General features: G+C 43.3%; 1 protein-coding gene across 3 annotated transcripts in view; it reads right to left on the bottom strand.

Moving 5' to 3' along the window:
- The window catches only part of ROBO3 (roundabout guidance receptor 3), a 441,954-nt gene that overhangs the window by 178,398 nt on the left and 235,567 nt on the right, over positions 1-27,989 (bottom strand). Inside the window, exon 1 of one of the 3 annotated variants that reach the window (XM_073603234.1) lies at positions 20,444-20,885. The exons of the other annotated variants lie outside the window; for them this stretch is intronic. Coding sequence (XP_073459335.1) covers positions 20,444-20,504 — 61 coding nt within the window. The 5' untranslated portion in view covers positions 20,505-20,885. Of the gene's footprint in view, positions 1-20,443; positions 20,886-27,989 lie in introns of those variants that run through there. 3 annotated transcript variants of the gene reach the window in all.

The following is a 27,989-nucleotide window of genomic DNA, read 5'->3' as shown; positions in this document are numbered from 1 at the left end:
AAAACCATATAATATGAGGTCAAACCTAAACACTTTCCATTTGTATGCAATCAGGCAGGCCCTCGAACTGCATAGTTGAAGGTAAATGTAAAGGAAATTGAAGAAGAAAATTGTATAATGTATGGCCAACTTTAGCGTGCCGGAATACCATATTCACCATGAATGGCACCGCAGCAAAGCAATACATTACATGCGTGACTGACAGTGACATGAATTTGACCCCCTTATTTCACATTCTAAACGAATAGGCTACTAATACACTCTAAAGTGCTTAAAACTGTAAAGTAGTGCGTTTAGTAACAACTCCTTACCCTGGTTTGCGGCTCATTACAAAAAAAACGCATGCGTTGCAGAGTCTGAATCCAGCCTAAATATTGCCCAAAGGCTACAAATCCATGGCCGCCAGTCTGGAAAATTTCTGTTGCTAAAATGTAAGATCCAGAAGGGCAGCCTTTATTGTACACAGGAGCTGGGCCAGCACCGCTTCTCAATGAAAAGACAGATAAATAACACATCCTACCGACTTCGTACCATCCCACAGAAGCCCTTATATATAATCGATCGATAACCTTACATTTTTACAAAAAATATGCAGCGCAACAAGCGCGTCGGAGAGCCTCTGTGTTGGCGCTGTAGACTATGTACTGATCAGGCGTTCAGCTAATTCTCCGTCCTCCCGCGACGTCTCCCCAGCACAAGGTATGACATTAATCTGCAGTAATTACATAGAGATATCGACACAGGACAGGTAATGGCAAATTGTTTGTTTATCCGCGATTACAATTCACAGCAACGCAAAGCGGGATTCACCGCCATAATCACAGGTAATTAAGGGATAACACCGGAGTGCTGCAGAACAACACAGCACAGGGACACGGAGAGTGCTAATCATGAAAGGATGGAACAGCAGGGAGAGGGAAACCCGGGACAGCCCTGCTGACTTCTGGGTAAAAAAAAAAACTTCAAAAGCATACGCAGTGTCACTATCATGGGGATAAAAAGTCTGTGCACCTCCTTCATTAGACACTATGGCCACCTACCTCTCCAAGGCTGCAGAGATATTTTACTTTGCTACTGGTTTTCCTTTGTTCTGCTGATCTCCTGCACTCTTTTTGCAGCCGCTTCCTGTCTACAGGCACTCTGGCAATGGCTGCATGGTATTCCTTAGAGCTTCTTTCCCAGAGGTGACAATGGTGAGACGTGTCCGTAGTACTGATGCAGCTTTCTCCGAAAGGACTAGAGGCAGGGTGACAACGCAGGAACATAATTGGGAGACAGGGACAGAGCGTTGTCACCCTAGAACAGGAATAAGGGACCTTCATGGCAGATCACCAGGGATTGATTTCATGAAAGCTTCATCTTTAAAAAGAATGAAAGTGACTTTTAAAAGGACATTGACATGTTAAAGAGTATAGAAGATTTTAGTGGTCTAGTTTATGGAGACTATAAAGACATTAAACACGGGGTCATTATAGAGGAAATAAAGCAGCATTGCCAGTTTGAAAGAAGGGGAGTGTTAGATGAGATTTAGATACTTTTTGATTTGACTTCAGTTCTTTTTTAACCTTTTGGAATAAAGCTTTTACATAAATAAAAGAGGATTATTCTAAGCACCCCCGTCAGTGGTAGTTGGTTTGTCTTAACCCTCTAAATGATACATGTGCAGAGCAGTTTGCTCTGTTGAAAAACAATAGACTTACTGGCTGGATCGCCAAGTGAAAAAGAAAGAAAAGCTTAAAGAGGAACTGCAGTCTGCTCACATAATTTGTAATAAAAACATCTTTGCCATTCTGAAGCTTCCCTCCAACCACTTTGCATATTATTTTATATATACTGTGATTCTGTACTTGCCAAATATGCTGCAGAAAACTCCCTCCACTGAGTCTGGCTGCAACCATTTTAACTGTGGGCAGCTAAAGCTGCTGCCTGTTCACTTCCTGGATTTACACAGACACACAGAGGTATACCTCCAGCTCTGCAGCTCTCATTGGCCCTCTTATGACTCATCCTCCCTCCCTACCAGGTAAACTCCCACAAGAGTGAGTGAGAGAGAGAGCTGTGCATGATGTCATAAGCCTAGGCTTTTTACCAGACAAGAAACAGGAAGTCTTAGAGGTACAACTGGCCCTTTAAGGGCAGCCATAATGCTGATGTGGCCCACAATGAAATGGAGTTTGACACCCCTGATCTAATACTACGCTCAGACTGACAATGTTGCTGTCTAATGGGGTCTCTGTCATCTCTATCTAGATTGGAGGCAGTCTAATGCCCCGTACACACGGTCGGACATTGATCGAACATTCTGACAACAAAATCCTAGGATTTTTTCCGACTGATGTTGGCTCAAACTTGTCTTGCATACACACGGTCACACAAAGTTGTCGGAAAATCCGATCATTCTGAACGCGGTGACGTAAAACATGTACGTCGGGACTATAAATGGGGCAGCAGCCAATAGCTTTCGTCTCTTAATTTATTCTGAGCATGCGTGGCACTTTGTGCGTCGGATTTGTGTACACACGATCGTAATTTAAATGATCGGATTTTGTTGTTGGAAAATTTTATATCCTGCTCTCAAACTTCGTGTGTCGGAAATTCCGATGGAAAAAGTCAGATGGAGCCCACACACGATCGGAATTTCCGACAACACAATCCGATCGCACTTTTTCAGTCGGAAAATCCGACCGTGTGTACAGGGCATAAGAGGAATGTGTTACAGGCCAGATCCATACCTCCCAACTTTTTGAGATAGGAATGAGGGACACCTATCAGCAAAAGCATGCAGGCATGGGACACACCCCTTGCCACGCCCCCTTAAAGGAGAATTGTACAAAAAAACAAGATTGGTTAAAACCACAAGTGCTTTTTTTTACCACTACTATTGCTTTATATTGGCTTTTAGAGTTTACAAATCAGATGAAAGGTTTAGCACTGGGAAACACTTTTTATAGATAGAAAGTGCATTTTATATACATCTATATAGATCAGACCAAAATGAGGGACAATTGAGGAGGAAGGAGGGACATTGCTCCAAATCAGGGACAGTTGGGAGCTATGCAGATCACCAGGGCAAAATAAAGGTAAACAAAAAGCCTAAAAAAGAAAACGAATGCAGCCACCACATCTAATGACTGGCAAACTGCAATACATTAAATTATTGTTTTTGATTTAATACCGCTTTAAATCCGCTTTACAGTGTTACTAACCCCACAACAATAAAATCATTCTGTATATGGAGTAAATCATGCTCATTATACTCACTGTGGAACCCAAGGGGTTAATTGTTCGCATTGTGTTAAAATGCTATTTGATCCTGTCTTCTCTGATCCTCCCCTTCTTCCACTGTCGCCAATGCAGCTTTTTATAGTACAGAGCCTAGGAGGCACTCTGCACATGCTCAGTTTGGTGTGTATTGCTGGAGATTTTTTTTTTTTCTTGGGAGGGTGCATGTGATCAACACAGGGCCAATCAGCACTGTCCAGACAGAGGAGGCAGGAGTCATGCCGCCTCATAGGACAGTCAGAGGAGAATTAAAACTCCTCCTACAAGCTTTAACCAGACACTTATAGAAGTCACAAGACTGCTATATACTGCTGATGAGAAAAATTATTTCATTTCCATGTTCTGTGTACTGTGGGAGACCAGATATAGTGAATGCAGGGTCCTGGGCGTAGTAACACTTTAACTTACAATTGCATCGAGGACTAGAAGTGTAGAATGCAGCAAAACGGGAATCACAGTTTAATACGGTGTTGTGAACCAGCTGAACCGGTGCAGACCACAACCAACGAACGTATAAACCTGTGCGATCGTTTACTGAATAATCAGGGTCGTATTCTTGGGTTACCTTTGTCCAGGAGAGGACTCACCTGCACATTAGGTTTTGCACATCTGCACAGCTGGGGGAGGGGAAATCCTGACATCCTGGCCTGTTCAGTGACTACAAGCACTAAGAAGTCATTTAAATCCATTGGAGCGTGTTCTCAGATGCAGCAATGATAAGAAAACAATGACTTCTATTAGCATCCTCTTACAGTGCATCTTCCATTTAGTTGTACAAAGAAAATAAAACAAAAAAAATACTTTTCAATGGAAAAAAAAAAAAAATTAGCATTTTAAAGGGAACCTCATGATGGGTTTTGTCCTTTTCCTGCAGCAAAGCTTTTTCCATTCTCTCTTTTCAAATCCTTTAATAGTCACCTTGAGCCTTTTCTTTTGACCTCGGCTAAGTAAATGTCATCTGCCGGCTTTGTTATTCTAATAACCTGGAGGACCGGTGAGCGGGCAGCCGTCTCATTACACCGGGGCTCTCTCTCTAATTGAAGCCACCACAAAACGGATTAGGAGAAGGAATCCGGAGAGCCGGCTATATCCAAACTCGATTAGAAATACGCCTCCTTCCCGGAAATGGCGAGCGCTCAGTCATCGGACGCACGGCCCATATAAAAGGTGATATGGCTTTCTCCTCAAGGTTGAGTTATATTGGGTGGCCGGGGACAGGAATCCATTGTACCATTGTCACCGTAATGACCGTCTGATAAATCAAGACCGGCCAATGGACAAACGATTGGACGCAAGCAGTAAAACTCAGCTAAATGCGACGGAGCGGACCGATAATATATGAGAAATTCAGGGACGATGGGGTTTTTAATAGGGATTTATTTTCCTCTGGGGTTCTGTTATTACAGACGCGAGAAAAACATGAATGGGCAGATATGTGGTACTGAACTCCGACCAATCAAGTGTGTTGGTGGGATTTGGTGAAAACCTCGGCACCTCTACAACAAGGTGAGGGGTCTTCTAGAGAATATAGGGCCACTCAGATTGAGGAGTCTACGTCATGTATACTGAAATCAGAGCGCCAAATGTGTCTGATCATTTCTAATACAACTTTACTGCCAAATATAATTTGATAACAGGAAGACAAGTGGTATGCCAACGCGTTTCAAGAAAAAAAAATCCCCCTTCATCAGGGCTGACAAAATTCATCCAAAACCAGAGGTGAAAACACATACATATGACAAATCACAATGACAGGAGAAGAATGGTAGTAACCTTTAACCCTTTCCCACCCACCTTGGCATCCCTTTAAAACAGTTCCAAAAGTCTGGGGAGTGGGAAGAATGTGATCATGTAATCACTGTCACCAGTGGCGGCCCGTCCATTAGGGGCACACGGTCGCCACCTTTTCTTCAAGCCAAACCCGAACACTTTAGCGGCCAGGGACACCCTTTGGTGCCCCAAGGAGAGTAGTAATGTGGTGCGTATAGAATGCCACATCAAACAGTGGGTGTGGCCAAATTGCTCTTGCTGACATCATCACCCTGCCCCCTCCTCTGGTGATGCCGAACCTGCTCCCAGATGGCTGCCCGCAACAGATTTGTGTGTGACTATCTTGGTTACTTGGTGAGCCACAGCCCGGACTAAATAATGTGTCCGGGTTTCAGTCCGCATAAATCAAAACCTGGACTGTCCGAATAAATCCCGGACAGGTGGCAACCCTACCCTAACCATGCGTCTGGCCTCCTAATCTACATGCGGGGTGCCGGACGCATGGATTCCAATGAGGTTTTTTTTTTTTTTGAAGCACGGGATTAGAGCCTGAGACTCTAATTGGCTTCAAAAAAGGTGGGCTTGGGGCACAGAGCACTGCGCCCTGAGCCTACCCAGTTGTGTGACAATAGCAAATGAATATTCTATCCTCCCAGCCAATCAGGAAGCCCGTCACCCGATTGGCTGAAAGGACAGGCGATCCTATTCGCCACTTAGGAGGAGGAGGGAGGAGACGCACAGCCGCCGTGAGGAGACGCATGAGAAGCCGCCGCCATTCGCCCAGAGGGAAACGCTGCCCGTTTGATAGGGGAAGTGTAGGGCCGACCGACCTACGAAGGGGGGTTATTTGGGTGGGAAAAAAAAACCCACCACTGCTTACTGTCAAAGGGGTCACACAATCTTAAGGCTGGCCATAGGTTATGGAATCTTCTGTCAGCCAAAGGCTGAAGGAAAGAAAGATGCTTGATTACCCCATTAACACAGTTAAGTCGGCCATAGACGATTCGAATCATGTATGGGCAAGCTGAATGTATCCAAGTTGAACGATCAACTTGGGTACAACCAGCCTGTCAAATTTTACATGCGATTATTCCTAATGGCTATTATAGCCGCTAGCAATAATCACTGTGTTCTCCTGGCAGGGATGGCTTCCCTCACTGGGAGAACACAATGGTTTGTCAGGAGGGATTCCCCCCCCCATCAACACTGACTGTGTCGAAGGGGGAAATCAAGCGATTTTCTAAAGAAAATCGCTCCAGTGTTGATGGGGGAAGATCTTCTTCTGTGTTATTGTATTCTGACAGTGGGAGGTTTTCCTGCAGTGAGAATACAATGATCACTAATGGCAGCTATAGTTATTGGCAGTGATCATATGAAAAAAAGCCCCAACAGGCTAGTTGTATTCGATTGGCAGATCAACTTCAGTACAACCAGCCTGCCCATAGACAGAGCAAAAGTTGTCCAGTTCCTGCTGAACTTTGATCTCTCTATGGCAAACTTAAAGAGGAGTTCCAGGCACGCTTTGTGGCTTCACAGCCAGATTCCTACTGCGCATGCGTGAAGAGCGCTTTGCTTTGTGAATGGGTTGGCTGCGGAGGAAGGAGGGGGCGAACTTCCAGCTCAGTTTGTCATGGTAACCTGGTCAAAAACAGGTACCTGCTCCCCCCAAAAGGTGAGAAATGTGGCAGTGGGGACGGAGCTTGTTTTTTTAGGTGGAGCTCTGCTTTAAGTCCGGACTGAAAGAACTGTAATCCAATGAATGAAAGGGATAGGACAGGGACTGTCAGTCTGGAGAGGAAAGGACTGGATGATGCTGGATATCCTCCAGCCAGGAAATGAGGTGAGCTCTGTCTGACTTGCTGCAGCTATTAATGCACATTGTGAGAAGCTCACAGTGTGCAGTGAAATCAGTTTCAATACAGGAGAGGAGCCTGTACATCTGTGCAAGACTGAAGAGAAGGCTGGAGATCAGATTTGAATATCTTCATATTTTATGAGTTTTCATCATGTGCCTTTTAATAGGTTAATACATTTTCCATGAGCTTAATTGAGTTTTGAGTTTCAGCTGATCTCAAAGATATAAAAGGGACATTGTTCAGAGCAGAGCAAATCCACTGAACAGATCATGAAGACATAAATACAGTAAAACCTTGGATTGTGAGCATAATTCGTCACGGAAACAGGCTTGTAATCACTTGTATATCAAAGCGAATTTCACCATAAGAAATAATGGAAACTCAAATGATTCATTCCACAAGCATTTATTCATAGGTCCTTCAGTTTATAGTCCATATAAAAAGATTATAGCAATGTGACCATGTTGTGTAACCATAAAATGTCCATCCACAAATGGAAGCCTCCACAAGGGGATTAGAAGCAAAATCCAGCAGGAGCTCCAGAGTATAAAAGAGAAGCGAGGCGCCTCTAAGTGTAGCAATATGGTTACATTTAATGAAGGTACAACATTTAGCAACTCACAAGGTTGATGATTAAAACATAAACAGGCACATCTAAGTATGCAGGCATCCGGGGTAAAGCTGTCCACATAGACCGTCCTCCGCACCGCCGGCTCACCGCTGTCAGTCTGCAATCGTGACCGGGAAGACTACCCTGCAGTAGAGCGATCTGAAAGCGAGGCTTGAATCACTCGTGGAGCGCATTGTGGAAGGGAAGACGTCAATAGCAGTGCGGAGGATGGTCTATGTAGGCAGCTTTACTCCGGATGCCTACATACTTAGATGTGCCCCTTAATCATCAACCATGTGAGTTGCTAAATGTTGTACCTTCATTAAATGTAACCATATTGCTACACTTAGAGGCGCCTCTCTTCTTTTTTATACTCAGTTGTGACATGACGCTACTTGTATATCAAGTCAAAATTGATTAAAAATGTTTGCTGGTCTTGCAAAATGCTCTCAAACCAAGGTTTTACTGTACTTATTTTAAATGAAACATCTTCACATGTTGCAGTTAAACGGTATCTTTCTGCAGCTTTTACAATCCCGCACAGTAGAGCCGTGATGGGGGGACAGTTTTGTAGATGACAAAAGGGGATATTTTCCTGCATGTTGGGTATATAAATAGGTCCTACAGACTGCAGAGTTTAGTCTAGAGGTGGAAAGGCATTGGTGACATCACAGGTCCTCGCATTCTGCGCGCTCCATCGCCGATTCCCAGTCCAATTTTTTTTTTTTTTTAATGAATCCAGCTGGTACATTGGATTTTAGCATCTGTTCTCCACATCTAAAATTATTACCCGCAACTTCAAAAATGACACCAAACACTAAAAAGCACAAAGTCGATCGGTGGGAATCAGACAAAACAACGTGTACAAACAAGTAGAGGCACTCCAGCCTTGCACAACACACACAAACATTGTGCTGAGAGCTCCTTCACACATCACATAATTGCAGCTTTAAGAATAGTGCCCCCCATCCCCTCCCCCCTTTTTTTTTTTTTTAACAATGCTGTCTTAAAGGGGGCCTATGGCTTCCACCCCTCCCCCGCCGCAGGGAATGTTCCTCTACCCCCTTTGCATTGGACTATTTGTCACTCTCCCGGAGTTTCAGTCACTCTCTGAGCTCAAGTTGCTGTCCTAGAGAGCCATAAATTTTAGGAACTTGAGCCTGATGCATTCACACAAATTCCTGCCTTTAAATTGGATTTTGTTACTTGAGAAAAAAAAAAAAAACGTGTGGGGGGATTTATCACTGGGAGCTGTCAGGAGAAGAACAACAAGGGGGCTCCAATTTTATGGGTGTCATTAAAAGGAGGCTTCTACCCTCCAGGGACAATACTCAGTAGCTTCGTCCATATTATTCCAGTAATCACAATCCCGATATACCATCATATGTACGCGTCAATGTTTGTATTTTATAAAACCCATTCATATACAACTAATGAGCAGATTATTACATATTTAAGGCAAACGTTCAGTTTTTAGAAAAAAAAACTATTTGCTGAGCGGCAGATTTGTAAAAATGTTCAAAATACATAGTTTTCTATATCCGGATCCTTAAAAATGAATTGACGGATTTAAAGCTGAGGTTTAATTGGCTCAGATTTTTCTTTCCCCAGTTCCTCCTTTGCCCAGTCATCAATGTGATATTGAAAAATTTAGATAAAACTTCCCGTTTTCATTATATACGTTATTTTAGACGGGTCCCTGTGCTTCTCTAGGCAATGCAGGCAGATCATGGCTGGTGGGAGGGGCCAGTAGGGTGCTCTACATAACTTTCTGAGAGCATCACATCACCATCCCTCAGTACACCTCTCATGAGCCCTCCACTCTGATGCAAGCAGGGGGTTGGCTCTTTGGAGGAGTTAAAGTAGAAGTTCAGGCTTATGTTTGCTCTGCCTCCCTTCAAAATCCCCAATTCCAATTACACCATAGAAAGGAAATACTTATAATGACCTATTCACAGAGCTTGGCGGTCTAGTCATGTGGTCGCCTCAGCGGCTGGCTTCAGGGGAGAGGAGAGATCATCAATAATGGCTGCAATGGCTGTACAGTGACGTCACCCATAGGCTTACTATTGGGCATTCGTTGTTGGCTGTCCCTCCTTTACCCTGAAGCTTCTGCTGGGAGCCGATCACGTGACCGGACCAATGCGCCCTGCGAATAGGCAAGTATAAGCTTTTTTCCTTCAACAGGGTAGTTAGAATAGGATTTTAAAGGGAGGTGGGTCTGGAGGAGTAAGTGTTCCTACTGCCCTAAGTAATGCCAACATGTGACGCTGTAGGCTTGTGCCATTCTGATCAATCTCACAGTAAGTTGACCAGAAAAGGTTACTCCTCTCAACCAGGGTTCAGTGGAAGCCTAGGGTTCCTCCAGATATTGCAATTATTCTCAGCCAGGGTTCCATAAAAGCCTAGGGTTTCTTCTGGGGTTGCTCTTATTCTCAACCAGGGTTCCATAAAAGCTTCAGGAGGTTGCTATTGTCAACCAGGGTTCCATGGAAGCCCTGAGTTCCCCCAGAGGTTGCTATTGTTCTCAACCAGAGTTCCGTGGAAGCCTAGGGTTCCTCCAGAGGTTGTGATCATTCTCAGGGTTCCATAAAAGTCAAGGTTCCTTCAGAGAGTGCTATTGTCAACCAGGTTTCCATGGAAGCCCCGAGTTCCTGCAGAAGTTGCTATTGTTCTAAAGGTTTGTGTGGAAGCTTTGGATTCCTCCAAAAGTTGCTCTTGTCAACCAGGGTTCCATAGAAACCTTGGTTCCTCCAGAGATTGTCATTATTCCCATCCTTGAGTTCTGCCTCAGGTTGCTAGGAGTTTTTTTAGCTGTGGCTAATTTACCTCCCTTCCGATGATGCCTTCAAAGTTCTGGGGCCAACACCACCTGGTAGATCTCTTTAATTGGGAGGCATTCTGCTCACCACTGTAAGGGTTGCATTCTTCCCACTAACCACCAATGCATACCTCCCAACTTTTTGAGATGGGAACGAGGGGCACCCATTAGAAAAAGTATGTAGGCATAGGACACACCCCCTGCCATGACCCCTTAAAGGAGAATTATACACATAAAATGATTAGTTAAACCCACAAGTACTTTTTTTCACCATTACTATTCCTTTACATTAGCTTTCTAAATGTACAAATGCAGAAATTTAGAAATTGGATGAAAGGTTTAGCACTGGAAAACACTTTTTATATACAATAATATAGATCAGACCAAAATGAAGGACAAATGAGAAAGAGAGAAGGGCAGAGGGACTTTGCTCCAAATCAGGGACAGTCCCTCTTAAATCAGGGACAGTTGGGAGCTATGCCAATGTAGGGGCATCTTCCCCAACAACCTCCAATTAATTTGTTTTAGTAGGTGTTCCCAGAGACCTGAAAATAATTTTAGGTGTTTTTCTATGTTAAAAGGCTTGAGAAAGGCTGTAATAGAGTCTTTGCAGTCTCTAGTGATTTCATATATTCACAATGCCTATGGAAGCAACAGACCATGTGATTTAGGTTGCCTAGGCTGTAGGTCACATCAAGAAGGTTGGGGGGGGGGGGGGGGGGGTTATTTTATTTAAGGTAAGAAAGGGTAGTTCCTTAATAAGGTACTTTGATTGGTGGGGCTGGTGTATATCCTACTGATTCATATGAAGTTTAATGTGTTAACAAAAATGGAACCTGCATTGCAGCACTATTAACTATAGATCCACTTTAAATAAAAGGCCATGCTTCGGTTTTAGACAGATACCGCAATAATCAACTCTAACGAACCGGAGCACGCCCAACTTTCAATATTGCTGACTTAATGAATGCATGAGGAACCCCGGGAACTTGAAGGCAGAAATCACCTCCTCTTGATTACAGTAATTGTGGCTGCTCCCTAATCATGTAATGAATATTAAAGATTCTTTTGTTTGTCACTGTGAGGCGTCTTTCTTAAAAAGGATGTCTAATTTCTTGTTGTTCCGCCATGGAACAATGCTGGGAAAATCTGTGTATAATTAGGTCAGATGGCTCCGAGTCATTATCCTATCTCCCCAACTCCAGCCTTGTTCCTTCTAATAGTCCCCAAAGCCAAGGACCGCCGGCAAACCGGAGGAAATTTATTAATGGGGATCAATGTCGGTGACAATTATGTGGCTCTTTTGGGCACTTAATGAGAATTTATGAAAGTAAAAGCGATTAGCCAGGATACATATTCATGAACGCAAGGGGGGGGGGCTGTCAAAGAAACGTCTCCTTTGACAGGACGCCCCATTCCAGACACACAGCTTGGAGCAAAACCTTCTCTGCTGCGCATGGTGCAAACGCCCATCAATCTTAACGCAGCCAAAATACACCAGACAATATTACAGACAGAAAAAAAAGCTGGAGGGTTTTAATATTTCCAAAGTGTAAAAACAAATTAAGGTTTGTGATAAGTTGATGTTCTGAAGTTTACTAAGCCCTCAGTCACATTGCTGCGACTTGTCATGTGATTTTACAGGTCAAATCGCATGACAAGTCGCACCGTATTGTCAGCAATGGCACAGTTCAAATCAGTGCAACGCCTACTATGCGTTCCTGCACTACTTTTGGTGATTTCGGGTGCGACTTGGATAGGCATCTGTGTAAGAAGCCGCACAGATGTCTTCAAAGTCGCACTGACATGTGGCTTTGAAATCGTGCGATTTCAGATGAAGTCGCACGATTTCAAAGCTGCATTCAATGTGAACGAGGGCTAAATCTCCAGTCCAACAAAAATCTTTTTATAGTCCAAAATGGTTTAGATTTCTAAACATAGCCTATTTATCTAGTCTCCGTTTCAGAATCTGGAAGTTATTTCTTATTATACAGGATTTATATAGCGCCAACAGTTTGCGTAGCGCTTAACAAAATGAAGGCAGACATTACAGTTACATTACAATTAGGTACAAGAGGAATCAGAGGGCCCTGCTCACTAGAGCTTACAATCTAGGAGGGAGGGTCAATTGATACAAAAGGTAATAGCTGTGAGGGATGAGCTGATGGAGAAAGTAAAACACTGTATTAGTTAGAAGCAGGATAGGCTTCTTTGAAGAGAAGGGTTTTCAGGGATCATCTAAAGATGGATAGATTAGGGGACAGTTGGACAGATTGGGGTAGGGAGTTCCAAAGGATGGGAGAAGCTCTAGAGAAATCTTGTAGGCGAGCATGGGAGGAGGTGACAAGGGAGCTAGAGAGCAGGAGGTCTTGGGAGGACCAAAGAGAGCGGCTTGGTTGGTATTTTGAGACTAGATTAGTGATGTAGCTGAGGGCAGAGTTGTGGACGGCTTTGTAAATTATTGTTAGTACTTTGCATTTTATTTGTTGGGTGAGTGGAAGCCAGTGCAGGGATTGGCAGAGAGGGGTGAAGGACACTGAATGGTTGGTAAGGGGGATGAGTCTTGCAGCAGCATTCATTATGGACTGAAGGGGGGATAGTCTATGTAAAGTTAATCCAATGAGGAGTGAGTTGCAGTAGTCGGGGCGAGAGATAACCAGGGAGTGAATTAGAAGCTTGGTGGTGTCATTGGTTAAAAAGGGGCGTATTCTAGAGATGTTGCGGAGGCTAAGGCAGCATGATTTGGACAGAGATTGGATGTGGGCCTGAAAAGACAGTTCAGAGTCTAGGGTTACCCCTAGCACCCTGGCATGTGGGTTCGGACTGATAGTTGTGCCATTGATCTTGACAGAGAAGTCAGGGGAAGGGGCATGTGGGGGAGGAAATATTATGAGCTTGGTTTTAGATTCAATTTAAGGAAGTGGTGTGACATCCAGGCTGATATGTCTCTTGGTAAATCAGTGATGTGTGAGGAGACTGATGGAGTGAGCTGAGGGGTAGAGAGATAGATTTGGGTGTCAATGGCATATAAATGGTAGGATGGAGAATGGTCAGCTGACCCAGGGAGGATGTGTAGATCGCAAATAGTAGAGGTCCAAGGACAGAACCTTGGGGGACCCCAACAGTAAGAGGAGTTGGAGAGGAGGAAGTGGAGTTGTAAGTGACACTGAAGGTGCGGTGAGATAGGTAAGATTCGAATCAATGGAGAGCCATGGATACCAAGCAAATTGAGTTTTTTGAGGTGGAGGAGGTGATCAACTGTATCAAAGGCAGCAGAGAGGTCCAAGAGTAAGAGTACGGAATAATGACCATTGGTTTTAGCTGTCAGTAAGTCGTTTCTGAGTTTTAGGAGAGCAGTTTCTGAGGAGTGCTGTGGACAAAATCCAGACTGAAGGGGATCAAGAAGGTTATTCTCAATGAGATGGTCGCTCAGTCAATTGTAGACTAAACGTTCAAGGAGTTTGGAGGCAAAAGAGAGTAAGAAGATGGGTCTTAGGTTGTTAAGATTGGTGGGATCCAGTGAGGCCTTTTCTGGTATGGGAGTGACTAGCGCATGTTTCAGAGGGTTGGTGAAGATGCCAGTAGAGAGGGAGAGGTTGAAGATATGAGTTAAAGAGTGTAGGATAGAGTCAGAGGGTGACCTTAGAATTTGAGAAAGAACTGGGACCAGCGGGCAGGAGGTTAGGTGGGCGTTAGAAAAAAGTTTTTTGACTTCCTCTGTAGTAATTGGGTTAAACAAGAGTTTTGATTGTACAGGAGGACAAAGAGTGTAAAGTAGCCGTGAATATGCAAATGAGCTGATCTCCTAAACGAGACAGTCCTAATAAGTCGCTGACACAGATTAATATTTTTTAAATCTTTCACGTGAGCAATTTATAGATTCCAGGAACTCAAAGGTACATATTAAAGTGGATGTTAACTCAATGACTAAAATCCCACTCTTAAAAGCTCAACTCCAGCAATTTGAAAAAATGGATCCTTGCAATGGGGCCCCCAATGATGTCCTCTTATGACGAAACACATAGGGTGGAGCAATAGACACTGATGTCACCACAACCTATGTTTACCTATGTGACTGTATGGTGGCATTCACTTGTTGTTTTGAGCATTTTGTGCATTTTATCAATCCTTTTGGATTACCTGCAGTATTCTGCAGGTAATCTGACTAATTTTTTTACATGCAAACTGGTGAGATGTTGTACCTTATTACGGGAGACATTACGGCTGGTAGTCTCACTAATACTATATCAGGAATAATTTCCATACATAAGTTGGTGGTTGACCTCCTAAATTCTGAGATCCAACTATCTGCTAAAAGTCTTTGGTGCTTTTGCTGGTGGACAGTGTGTCACTGAGGAGTCTCACTTCTGGAGCTGAAGCAAAGCACTGCAGAGTGGAAGATTTTGCATTATATTGGACTTTATAGGGATTATTTTGTAGAAGAACAATTTTAGTAGTGTGCATACCTTATAGCTGGGCCCAGTTTTTGATTTAATTATTTATTTTATTTTTTTACATTACACCAAGCATTGATCTTTCACCAATTTATCTACTTTAGAGTGCAGAGTTGGTCCTATCAGAATTTTGATTAAAGTTAAGGAGAAAATTGCTGCCTGCTGCACATCTGGATTTCCACCCCCCCCTCCCTCATTCTGCAAATGGGGATTTTGTACCCCAAGATGCTCACTAAAGTGGGGGGGGGGGGGGGGTTAATGCTGGAGAACAATCAGAATATACAAGTAACTGTAGGTTGGCCAATTCGCTAAATTTGCCTGCTTGTCATAAAACGAAATCCGTTTACTCTGCACAGCTTTTCCTATAATTACACTGAATAGCGTGGTTGATTTACAAGCAGATAATGGTAAGAGGAAGTTTCCTTTTAACAATCACAGGTCTGATTGAAAAGCAGAGTATTGTTTGAGAATAAACAGCTAATAATAATCAATATACACAATAATCACGCTACTCCTTTTTCTTACAATAGAAGAGCAAGTAATATGAGGTTAAGGATCAGGCACTGTGGAAGGTGATGTGTCTGTGCCCACCCCTTCTGTGACATCACAATGATAGACAGTGCAGCTTATGGTAGCCATATATGGTATGATAAAACCAAATGATCGAAGTCTGATCTGGCAAAATGATCGAAATATACAACGATCAATTGAGTCAGAAATGGCACGGCCAAGTGACCAGCGACACTTGGGTTTTGATCGACCCAAGCTGATCAGTTGTGGTGGAAAAAAAAAATCAATTGTACTGAGTTAATCAGTGAAGTTTTTTGCTCGACTGTAGGCGATTCACAAGGGCGCAAAAAGGCCATTGATTGACTCTGTACGATCAATTTCTTTCCGCACAACCAATTGACTTGGAATGATCAAACTGTCACTATCTGTCACTTGTTGCTCAGCCATGCAGTTTTTGCTTCACTTGTTCGATGTATGATTCAATCGTTTTGTCGATCGGACATTAATCTTTCAATTTTATCGCACCGCGTATAGCCATTACACAAAGCTGAAAAGACAGAGTTTCTGATGCATCATGGGAGCAGATATGATACTATAAATACCGATAAAACAGAATATAATACAAAGCTTTGTCCTCACTTCCTGTCCCGGGGACAACCTTTTTTTCCCCAGACAGGAAGTGAAGAAAACCCTCCAACAGCTACACAGACAGAAGTAAAAAAGTCAGCTTGTTATGATTGGCGGTGTTCCCATGCAGATTTTTCCTCACTTCCTGTCTGGGTAAACATTGCACCCAGAACAGGAAGTGAGCGAAAATCTTACTAATGGGGCCCCAGATAGTGGTAAAACCTGACAGGGGGTTCCGATTCTTCTCCACTCTATCCAAAACTTAAAAAAAAACTTTTGTCCATAGACACTTTAATTCCTCCACATGTGTCTGCTCTAGGTGCTGGACCCCGGATATTATTATTTGAAAAAAAAGGGTTAATCTGTCAGTTTGGGGATTCCGGCTATAAAAAGCAGTCCCTGTGTTTTCTCATCTCCAGTCCTTGACACCTTCTGTTCCCAAACCTGTGATTTGTGTCAGGAAGGGAAGAAAAATGTCTGCTCAGGTGTCAGATGGGTGTAGGCTGGGAAAACCATTCCAGGCTGGAGGGTCTCAGTAATCCCTCCAGGGGGGCCCGGGCCTAATAACTGACAAGACTGTGACCCCTGCCACCACTTACATGCAGCTCCCTCCATTTCCACACTACTTAGCAGCTATTTACAGGATGCACATCCATTCCCAGGACTGTCAGGAGCGTCCTGGGAATGGATGTCCCATCAAATGTGGTCCTACCGTGTACACGGAGCTCAGCCATATACTCTGAACAGTACAGTATACACAGGGCGTGCTATATACTCTGCACTGTACAACCTATAGCGAGAATAGTAAAGCATACACAGGGTGCGCTATATACTCTGCACTGTGCAATCTATAGGGAGAACAGTACAATATACACAGGGTATAGTATACACAGGATGCACTATATACTCTGCACTGTACACACTATATAGCTAGAACTTTACAGTATACACAGGGCCCACCACATAGTCCATTATACATACTCTGCACTGAATACTATATAGGGAGAAACTGTACAGTATACACAGGGTCCACCATATACTCTGCACTGGACAGTCTATAGGGAGAACAGTCCAGTATACACAGCAGTACAGAATACACAGAAGATGGGTATAGTATATACAGGCTGCGCTATATACTGTTCTGTACATGGGAGCTGAGTATGGTATATACACACTCCATTATATACTAAATTCTATACATATGAGCCAAATACTTCTGCATATAGGAGCCAAATACAGTATATACTTTACAGTCCCTGCAATATATTCAGTGCTATACACAGGAGCAAAGTACAGTATATACAGGGTCCAATATTTACTCAGAGCTCAGTACGATACATGCAGACTCCACTATATACTCTGTTCTGTACATGGGAGCCTAGTACAGTATATACAGGGTCTGCTATATACACTTTTGTGTACACAGGAGCCTAGTACAGTATATACAGGGTCTGTGATATACTCTTCTGTACACAGGAGCCTAGTACAGTATATACAGGGTCTGTTATATACTCTTCTGTACACAGGAGCCTAGTACAGTATATACAGGGTCTGTGATATACTCTTCTGTACACAGGAGCCTAGTACAGTATATACAGGGTCTGTGATATACTCTTCTGTACACAGGAGCCTAGTACAGTATATACAGGGTCTGTGATATACTCTTCTGTACACAGGAGCCTAGTACAGTATATACAGGGTCTGCAATATACTCTTCTGTACACAGGAGCCTAGTACAGTATATACAGGGTCTGCGATATACTCTTCTGTACAAAGGAGCCTAGTACAGTATATACAGGGTCTGCAATATACTCTTCTGTACACAGGAGTCTAGTACAGTATATACAGGGTCTGCAATATACCCTGTTCTGTAAATGGGAGCCTAATACAGTATATACAGGGTCTGCTATATACCCTGTTCTGTACATGGGGGCCTAGTACAGTATATACAGGGTCTGCTATATACTCTGTTCTGTACATGGGAGCCCAGTATATTATTTTACAGGGTCTGTTATATACTCGGTTCTGTACACAGGAGTCCAGTAGAGTGTTGTAGACCCACCATAGGTAGCGCAGTGAGGTATGCTCTGGTTATCCTGTATATAGGCAGTGAGGACCTTCTGACACCTGCCTGTACTGCCTATCCCTTACAGTATGCGGTTGGTATACAGTACATGAAGTGGAGCATGTCCCCCCATATATTGTACCAATGTCCTCAGTGGCTGAGCACACAAGATCTGAGCTATATCAGATATCTGGAATTTCATGCTTCATTGCCTTCTCTTCCTTTTTCAACATTGTTGCTAATAACAAGCCTGGGAGCTGACATCTAACCCCTACAAAACACAGCCTGGGGAAGCAACCCATTATGGGCCACAGAAGACTTCATGGCCCCCATCATCAGAAGGATGGACAGCCATTCAGTGGTGTTTTAGCAGCTGGGGAACTACAACTCCCAGCAAGCCATGGAGGTCCTCTTTTACCTGCAGGCTATCAAGCTTTTAGTGAGCTTAGGAAAATCAGAAACACCATCAACAAAAAAAAAACCTCACATCTCCACCAGATACAAGCAACCATACATGGACCAATATTTCATCAGACAGAACAGAAGATTGGATCCGGGCCCACGCCATCACATCCTATCCCAGTAGACTCAATATACCACCACGTGACACAACTGCCACTACCTCAAATGACGACCATCTTCCAGCATAAGAGTAATTTCTATTAGAGAGAGACAATTTGATACAATTTGTAAAATGAAAATCAATCTGAATTGCTCTCAGATGTACATGCAACAATTTAATAATTAAATCTGCTGTTTCAGGCAACGTGGTTCTCCAACCAGGCTGCCAGCCAATCCCTCTCCTGGTTTTACTGGATTTCTAAGAAAAAAAGTTTTTCTATCCAGTAAAGTTTCCACGTTTTGATGCCAAAGACCTTCAGGACTTCTGCTTGCCAAGACCAGCATGCAGCTCTCTAGTAAGGGTAACACTCTAGTATTATTTTAGTCTAAGACCAGCATACAGCCCCCCGATGAGGGTTTTTCTCTTGTAATATTTTGGTCTAAGACTAGCACACATCCCTCTGTAAGGCTAATGCTCTAGTATTATTGTGGTCTAAAACCAGCACACAACTCCTGGTGAGGTACCACTCTAGCATTATTTTGGTCCAGGACCAGCAAGGTGCCCCCAGCTGAGCTTAACACACTCTAGTATTTTGGTCCGAGATTATTTTGGCCCTGGGTAAGGATAACACTCTGGTATTATTTTGGTCTAGGACCAGCATGCAGCCCCCCAGTGAGAGTAGTAAGCAGCACTCTGTAAGGTTAACACTCTAGTATTTTTTTGGTCTAAGATCAGCACGCAGCCCTCAGATGAGGGTACCATCCTCTAATATTATTTGGTCTAAGACCAGCACACAGCCCTGGGGGAAGGTACATGCTCTAGTATAATTTAGGTCTCAGACAAGCATGTTACCCTGATGAAGGTACCATCGTCTAGTATTATTTTGGTTTTAGATTAGTACGCAGCTCTGGGGGAGGGTACCACGCTCTAGTATTATTTTGGTTTAAGATTGGCACGCAACCCTGGGTGAGGGTACCGCACTCTAGTATTATTTTGGTTTTAGATTAGTACGCAACTCTGGGTGAGGGTACCCAGAGCTAGTATTATTTTGGTCTAAGATTAGCACACAACCCTGGGTGAGGGTATCACACTCTAGTTTTATTCTTCTTAAATATCAGCACACAGCCCTGGGTAAGGGTACCACAGTCTAGTATTAGTTTGGTTTAATATCAGTATGCAGCCCCCATGTGAGGGTACCATCCTCTAGAACTATTTTGGTCTAAGATCAGCACGCAGCCCCCAGATGAGGGTACTATCCTCTGGTATTATTTGGTCTAAGACCAGCACGCAACCCCCAGGTGAGGGTACCATGCCCTAGTATTATTTTGGTCTAGGACCAGCACGCAGCCCCCAGGTAAGGGTACCATGCCCTAGTATTATTTTGGTCTAGGACCAGCACGCAGCCCCAGTTGAGGGTACCATGCCCTAGTATTATTTTGGTCTAGGATCAACACGCAGCCCCCAGGTGAGGGTACCATGCCCTAGTATTATTTTGGTCTAGGATCAGCACGCAGCCCCCAGGTGAGGGTACCATGTCCTAGTATTATTTTGGTCTAGGATCAGCACGCAGCCCCCAGGTGAGGGTACCATGTCCTAGTATTATTTTGGTATAGGACCAGCACGCAGCCCCCAGGTGAGGGTACCATGCTCTAGTATTATTTTGGTCTAGGACCAGCACGCAGCCCCCAGGTGAGGGTACCATGTCGGTGTATTATTTTGGTCTAGGACCAGCACGCAGCCCCCAGGTGAGGGTACCATGCCCTAGTATTATTTTGGTCTAGGACCAGCACGCAGCTCTCTGGTACCACGCTCTAGAGGAAGCTTCATTTACTTCTTGGACTCTTCCGGACAAGTTTCTTGCCATCTTTAGCTGACACACAGCTTACCTAGAAGGGGACAGATGAGCGCAGAGAGCATCCAGAGAAGGGAATGAAGAATAAGCCACATCTTCTGCTTCCTCTATAATCCAGGGCAGATCCTGAGCAATCCCACCAGATAAAGTGCAATAAGTAGAAGAGTTCCAATAGGATCCTAGTCACTTCCCTGTCCAGACATCTGCTCCCCCATCCATGCGGGGTTCCCAGCCTGACCTCAGCTGTGGAGGGGACTTCTGAGTCCTGGCTGACAATGGTAATCCGCTCACTGGATGCCCCCGACCCTCCAGCCACATAGAGCCCAGTGAGCTTGCAATTAGATGGCTCCTCTCAGTTGCTGCAGTCAGACACATGAGCGCTCCAGTGATGACAATGATACTCCAGGCTCCAGCCACACACACACTGCATCCTCTTCTATTCCAGGTTCAGGGCTGAGTGTGCACAGAGCATAGCCCCTCATTCATTGTGTCAGGCACAGCCCCTCCCTCACCGCCCTTAAAGGAGCAGGCACCCGCATTTCCCTATTCATCGCCCTTTTCCTTCACAATTACTGTTAAGCTGAATGAATGAGGAAAACAGACTGCAGGATATATCATACAAAATGATTTCTCCTTCCTCATCTAAGAAGAGTTTAAAATAATTACAAAACACAAATAGTGTACAATAGTGTAAAAATCTAAAATATTAAATCTAAAGCCATGACAAGACATGACATGCTGGATTTGGTTTTACTTTCTTTAAAGTTTTGTGCTTCAAATGCCCAAAGAATCGGTGACCTGTCTAACTTTTTTCGATCTCTATTTTTAATTTTTTGACACAGGACGCTGTACTTTTATTGTGAAGAAATCAAAAATCAGTGTTGACGATAATCTCTCTTAAATAGATGTAAACATAAATATGCTAAAATAGGAGCAAAACTAGAATAATCACAGTAGCAACAATAAAACTTGGCTAAAACATGTGATAACATCAATGAAACAGACATGGTAAATATAAAAACACAATGTAACAACTGAAAAAAAAAGGAAAAAATAGAGAGAAAAAGAAAGAAAGGAAGAGAAAGAAACAGAAAGAGAGGAAGGAAGGAAGGAAGGAAGGAAGGAAGGAAGGAAGGAAGGAAGGAAGGAAGGAAGGAAGGAAGAAAGAAAGAAAGAAAGAAAGAAAGAAAGAAAGAAAGAAAGAAAGAAAGAAAGAAAGAAAGAAAGAAAGAAAGAAAGAAAGAAAGAAAGAAAGAAAGAAAGAAAGAAAGAAAGAAAGAAAGAAAGAAAGAAAAAGAAATAGAGAGAGCGAGAAACAAGGAAAGAAAGAAAGAGAAAAAAGAAAAAGATAGAGAAAGAAAGAAGAAAAGAGAAAAAAAAGAGAAAAGAAAGAAAGAAAGAAAGAAAGAAAGAAAGAAAGAAAGAAAGACAGAAACAAAGCAAAGAAAAAGAAGGGAAGAGAAGAAAAAGAAGGAAAGAGAAAGAGAAAAAAAGAGAACGAAAAAAAGAAAAAGGAAAGAAAAAAAGAAAGAAAGAAAGAAAGAAAGAAAGAAAGAAAGAAAGAAAGAAAGAAAGAAAGAAAGAACAGAAAGAAAGAAGGAATGAAAAAGAAAGAAAGAGAAACTAAATGAGAATGTGGAGAGAGGGAGATAGAAACACAGCAAGGAGAGAGAAAGTATGAAAGAAAGAAGTTATTTTTCAGATATTCTCTGCACTGTGCTGCCTCTTCTCTGTATATTCTGATGTATGTGGAATTGGTCTTATCACCCAGGTACAGCCCAGGATAAACTGCAACAGTAACAGTGCCATCTACAGGCCACTGCTCTGCAATGCACAGAAAGCCCCAACACAGAAACGAACACACTGGAGGACAGAGAGGTGCAGATCTGTGTTCTCTGATTAACATCAAAGCCCTACAGCAATAGAAAGAGCAGAAAACAAACAGTGCAAAAATAAAACAGAGAAAGGAAGAATGAAGGCAGACACCTGGTGGCTATGGACAATTTACTTTCCACTCATTCCATTGTTATAAAATATCCACACTTTTGGTGAGCATGAATGCGCTGTGAATGCCCTTTGTTGGTCAATTTTACTGGGACCCCAATACACAGACAAAACAAACCCACCTACCCCTCTGCATGTAATAAAGTACACAGGTATGAACATTTGGTTGATTTCACATAGATTTAGAAGTTTTTACCAATTGATTACATTCCATGCGGTGTCCCCATCGTAGTTTCTTCTCTGCGGGGTCTCAGCAGTCATGTTTTATTAATTTTTATTATCAAGAAGTAAAATGTAGGTGTAAATTAGAAGCATATATACACAAAGCTCCAGGCAGTCCCTCCTCTGGATCACCGCCATCTCCCCACTCCCTGGGCTATAGGACCTTTAACTAGGGTCGCCACCTATTCTTCAAGCCAAACCCGAACACTTTAGCGGTCTGGGACACCTTTGGGTGCCCCAAGGAAAGTAGTAATACGGTGCACATAGCGTGCTGCAGTGAACAGTGGGTGTGGCCAAATTGCTCTTACTGACATCATTGCCCTGCCCCCTCCCCCCCAGTGATGCCGAACCTGCCCCCAGACAGCCACCCACAGCTCCCGGACGGCAACAGATTTGTGTGTAACTATTTTAGTTACTTGGGAAGTCACAGCCCGGTCTGAATAATGTGTCCGGGTTTCAGTCTGCCTGAAACCTGGACACATGATTCAAATCCCGGACAGGTGGCAACCCTACCTTTAACCCATTACATGATATACAACCATCGTTCTCTGTAGCCAGAAATTAGATAAAAATGAATATTCTGTTAAAAGATTAAATTAAGAAACTGGATTTTGCTGCAATATTTAACTTCAGTCCAGAAATTCTCTCTGTATTATTCTTTTTTCTGCCATTAGATGTCTTCAGTCTGATGGTCAGCATCATTCAACCCACTTCCCCTGAGCTCAGGTGGTCCTAGACCCACCACAGCCTGTGATTGGGCAACGAAAAGAGACGCAGCACAATAATGCACCCATCACTCTGCTTTCTCCTCCTATTAGCATGCTTCTTGTTAGTACATGAACTGAGTGGCTCTTTATCCTTCTACCAGTCTGAGCTCTGTTGTACAGAGACTGCAAGAAGCTGACACCAGGTCACATTCAGATACTTACACTGCTTGCATTTAAAGCAGAGTTCCACCCAAAGATGGAACTTCCGCTTTAAGTGATGGTGACCCCCTGACATGCCACATTTGACATGTTATTTTTTGGGGGGTGGAGTGAGTACCCTGTTTTTACGGACACCCAGCGCCCACTTCCTCCCTAGCGCCGGAAGGAAGATCACCTCTCCCCCCTCCCTCCCTGCAATCTTCTGGGACACATCACAGGTCCCAGAAGATTGGGCGCCCACAGTAACAATGCTGGCTCCGTGGAGAGGAGCGAGGCTTCGTACGCCCGCATCGCTGGACCGTGGGACAGGTGAGTGTCTGGATTATTAAAAGTCAGAAAATACACTTTTTGTAGCTGCTGACTTTTAAATAGGTGGAACTTCACTTTAACAAACACATTTAATGATTTATTAATGATTACAGAGCTGAATTCATTTGGAATTTCACCGCAAAAAAAAGTTATTTACACCTGGCTTCAGCCCCTCCCTCTCCCACAATTAGATACCATTTATCTTTAGGTGGGCACTACCTCCTTCTCCTGCCTAGGTATGAACTGTACACCTGCAGATTCCACACATTCACAAATGCGCTAAAAGGGGCTCCTCCGAGGCCTTCCAGACCCTTGGCACATTTGCACACACACACGTGGGGGGTTTCCCTGCCACAGCCATAAAAGTCCCGGGTCTCAGGTTTCCTGCGCATCGTAGGAGAAAACAACGCGTGCATGGGTTTCTTCCAGGACCTGAAGGCTAGGCAGAGCTCTTCAGCACACCTGGGCAAGCCCTGGATTTTCAAAAGACGGTGGCACCGGTGAGGTGGGTCGAGGCATTATGGGGACTGAAATTCCTTTTACACTTGTAAAGTGTGAGCATCACATTCTGTGATCATTTAGTTAAAAATTGTCAGCAGTGTTAGTTGCAGATTGTAGAAGCAATCATTTATTGAGCATTTCTCTGCTGGGCACTGACAGCTGTCTTCCAGCAAGCGCTAAATGCCTGCTGAAAATCGCTTAATCCTTGCTGAATGCATGCTAAAGTACTCCTATAAAATGACAGTACCCCTATAAAATGACCTATAAAATGATTGTACCCCAATGAAATGACCTATAAAATGATTGTACCCCAATGAAATGACCTATAAAATGATTGTACCCCAATGAAATGACAGTACTTCTATAAAATGACAGGACCCTTATAAAATTTACCTTTAAAATGACAGTACCCATATAAAATGACAGTACCTCTAATAAAATGACCTATAAAATCATAGTACCCCTATAAAATGACAGTACTCCTATAAAATTATAGTACCCCTAATAAAATGACCTAAAAAATGATTGTACCTCTAAGAAACGACCTATAAAAAGGACAGTACCCCTAAAAAATGACAGCAGTTGCTTACTTCTATAACATGACACTGCTCCTAATGACAGTATCCCTATAAATGACAGCACTTCTATAAATGACAGTACTCCTATGACATGACACAGTACTACTATTAAATGACAGTACTTCTTTAAAATGACTGTACTCCTATTCACTGACTGTACTCATAAAATTAACTATAAAATGACAGTATTACTGTAAAATGATAGTACCCTATTAAAAGGCAGTACACACATTACCTGACAGTGTGCCTATTAAATCGCATTATCCCTATAAAATGGCAGTACTCCTATAAATGACAGTACTCCTATAAAACAACAGTACTCCTATTAAATGGCAGTACTCCTATTAAATGGCAGTACTCCTATAAAATGGCAGTACGCCTATTAAATGGCAGTACTCCTATAAAATGGCAGTACTCCTATTAAATGGCAGTACTCCTATTAAATGGCAGTACTCCTATTAAATGGCAGTACTCCTATAAAATGGCAGTACTCCTATAAAATGGCAGTACTCCTATTAAATGGCAGTACTCCTATTAAATGGCAGTACGCCTATAAAATAACAGTACTCCTATAAGTGCATATTCCCACTTTTATTGCATGTAAGTACAATTGAAGTATAGATCCCATCCTTCCTTATGTGGCTGCAGTTCAGTTTGTATTTTACAGGTAAACTAGAAGTCTCCATCCACACCCAGCCTTGTGTTATCATGCACAGTACAACACTTGCACAGAGGTGTGAATGAGCTGTGAAGGTCTTTATTCAGCTATCCCCGAGCTAAGGGGTCCTTAGGGGACTTCAAGGAAGCTTTTTCAATGTGACGCTCTTCAGACCAGCAGTAAGAATAAACATGTGTACTTAGCCTTTGTCAACTGACAGCCCACAATGTCATGGATAAAATTGGTCATAAGTGTTTCAGGCTGGCCTCCAGCCCACCCTTCAGTCTTGCACGTTTGTACCGGCTCCACTCCTGTACCGAAATTGCTTACTCTGATTTCAGAGCACCCTGTGGACTTCTCACAATGTGCATTAGAATCTGCAGCAAATCAGATAAAGCCCTGGCATTTGCAGCCACAGCAATCTTGAGTAACGGCAGATGATTCATGTGGCATTTACTTCCTGGAATCCATCTGCCTTTAGCTCAGGCATGCAGGCAGGAGGATGTACTGAGAAAATCCCTCCTCCCCTTTTCCAGAAAGAAAGACTCGGGGACGTGTGACATCACCATGGGGCGTATGTGACCTAGGCCACAAACCAGGAAGTAACTGAAAAAAATAAAACAAGCAAATCCAATATACCTTCCTATTTACTAATACTAGCAGTATAAGCGTTAAAAATAGTTGATTGAGAAAGTTTAGTCCTGCTTTAAGTGTATGTGTTTTGCTAAAAGTTTTTGGGTTTTGGATAGGGTAGGAGAGGGTTAAGACCCCTGCCAGGTTTCTCTTGTTTCTTTGTGTCTTGTTAGGGAAATTTCCCTTCGCTTCCTGTCCCAGAGACACAACGGAACTAAGAGAAACAATCTCAACAAAGTGAGGGGAATTCCTCTTTTAGACAGTTGTCCCCATTGGAAGATTTCCCCTTGTTTCCTGTTGTGGTGACAACTGCAAATGTTTGGATTTCTCATCACTCTCTGTCCAGGACATATAAAGGGGACGGATCTCCTCATTGAGGACACAGCAATAAAAATCAGAGGAATGCTTACCCTTCCTCCCTCTATTCAAAACAAATTAAAAAAAACCTTTTGGCTTCCATCCTCATGGATCAGTTTCATTTTCCAGTTACACTTCATGCAGTTTAATGGGACTCACATCCTCGTCAAGGGACTTTCCAAATATCCACTGAGAAATGTGATAATCCGTACTGACAGCCCGGCCCTGCGTCCAGATTCCTGGCCATCCTTGTGCTGGGAGATCCGTGCTGACCGCACACCGCTGTCCTCGTCACACAAACTCCCGTTATTGACTTCTGTCCCAGCGCAGAGGAATGTGGAAAATGCTACTTTGCTTCCTTAAGTTACAATATTTTGGTTTCAGGATCAAGATAATGAATAAAGGATACAAACAGCTGCTGGAGGGGCCCAGACTGGATTATCAATGGGTACACAGTTATGGCAAGTGAAGGAAGTCCCCCCCCCCCCCACACACACACAAATAATACCATTCCTCACCCCGGGTGGGTCTCATTATTAATGAGTGGACATGTCAACTATATCAACTATAGTTTGTAACTACACACAAAAAAGCATAACACATTGTAAATGCCCATGCCAGTCAGCCTGGTGACATCACTGAGAATGCAGCCTATCCGGTCACTAGAGACCGGTGACATCACTGAGAATGCAGCCTATCCCTGCATTAGAGATCAGTGACATCAATGAGAAAGCAGCGTATCCATCACTGGAGACTGGTGACATCACTAAGAAAGCAGCCTATCACTAGAGATCAATGACATTACTGAGAATGCAGCCTATCCATCGCTAGAGACTGGTGACATCACTGAGAATGCCGCTTATCAATTGCTAGAGACCAGTGACATCACTAAGAAAGCAGCCTATCCCATCATTAGAGACCAGTGACATCACTGATAATACAGCCTATCCTTGCATTAGAGATCAGTGACATCAATGAGAAGGCAACTTATCCATCACTGGAGACTGGTGACATCACTAAGAAATCAGCCTATCCATCACTAGAGATTAGTGACATCATTGAGAATGCAGCCTATCCTATCACTAGAGACTGGTGACATCACTGAGAATGCAGCCTATCCTATCACTAGAGACTAGTGACATCACTTATGCCCTGTACACACGGGCGGACTTTTTGGCATCAAAGGTCCGATGGTCTTTCCGACGGACTTTCGACTGACTTTCTAATGAACGGACTTGCCTACACACGATCACACCAAAGTCCGTCGGATTCGTACGTGATGACATACGACTGGACTAAAATAAGGAAGTTGATAGCCAGTAACCAATAGCTGCCCTAGCGTCGGTTTTTGTCCGTCCGACTAGCATACAGACGAGTGGATTTTTCGTCCGG

Source organism: Aquarana catesbeiana, linkage group LG10 (genome assembly GCF_042186555.1).
Source record: "Aquarana catesbeiana isolate 2022-GZ linkage group LG10, ASM4218655v1, whole genome shotgun sequence".
NCBI lineage: Eukaryota > Metazoa > Chordata > Amphibia > Anura > Ranidae > Aquarana > Aquarana catesbeiana.
The sequence above is the reverse complement of the archived record's forward strand: the minus strand, read 5'-3'. Positions and strand labels throughout refer to the sequence as shown.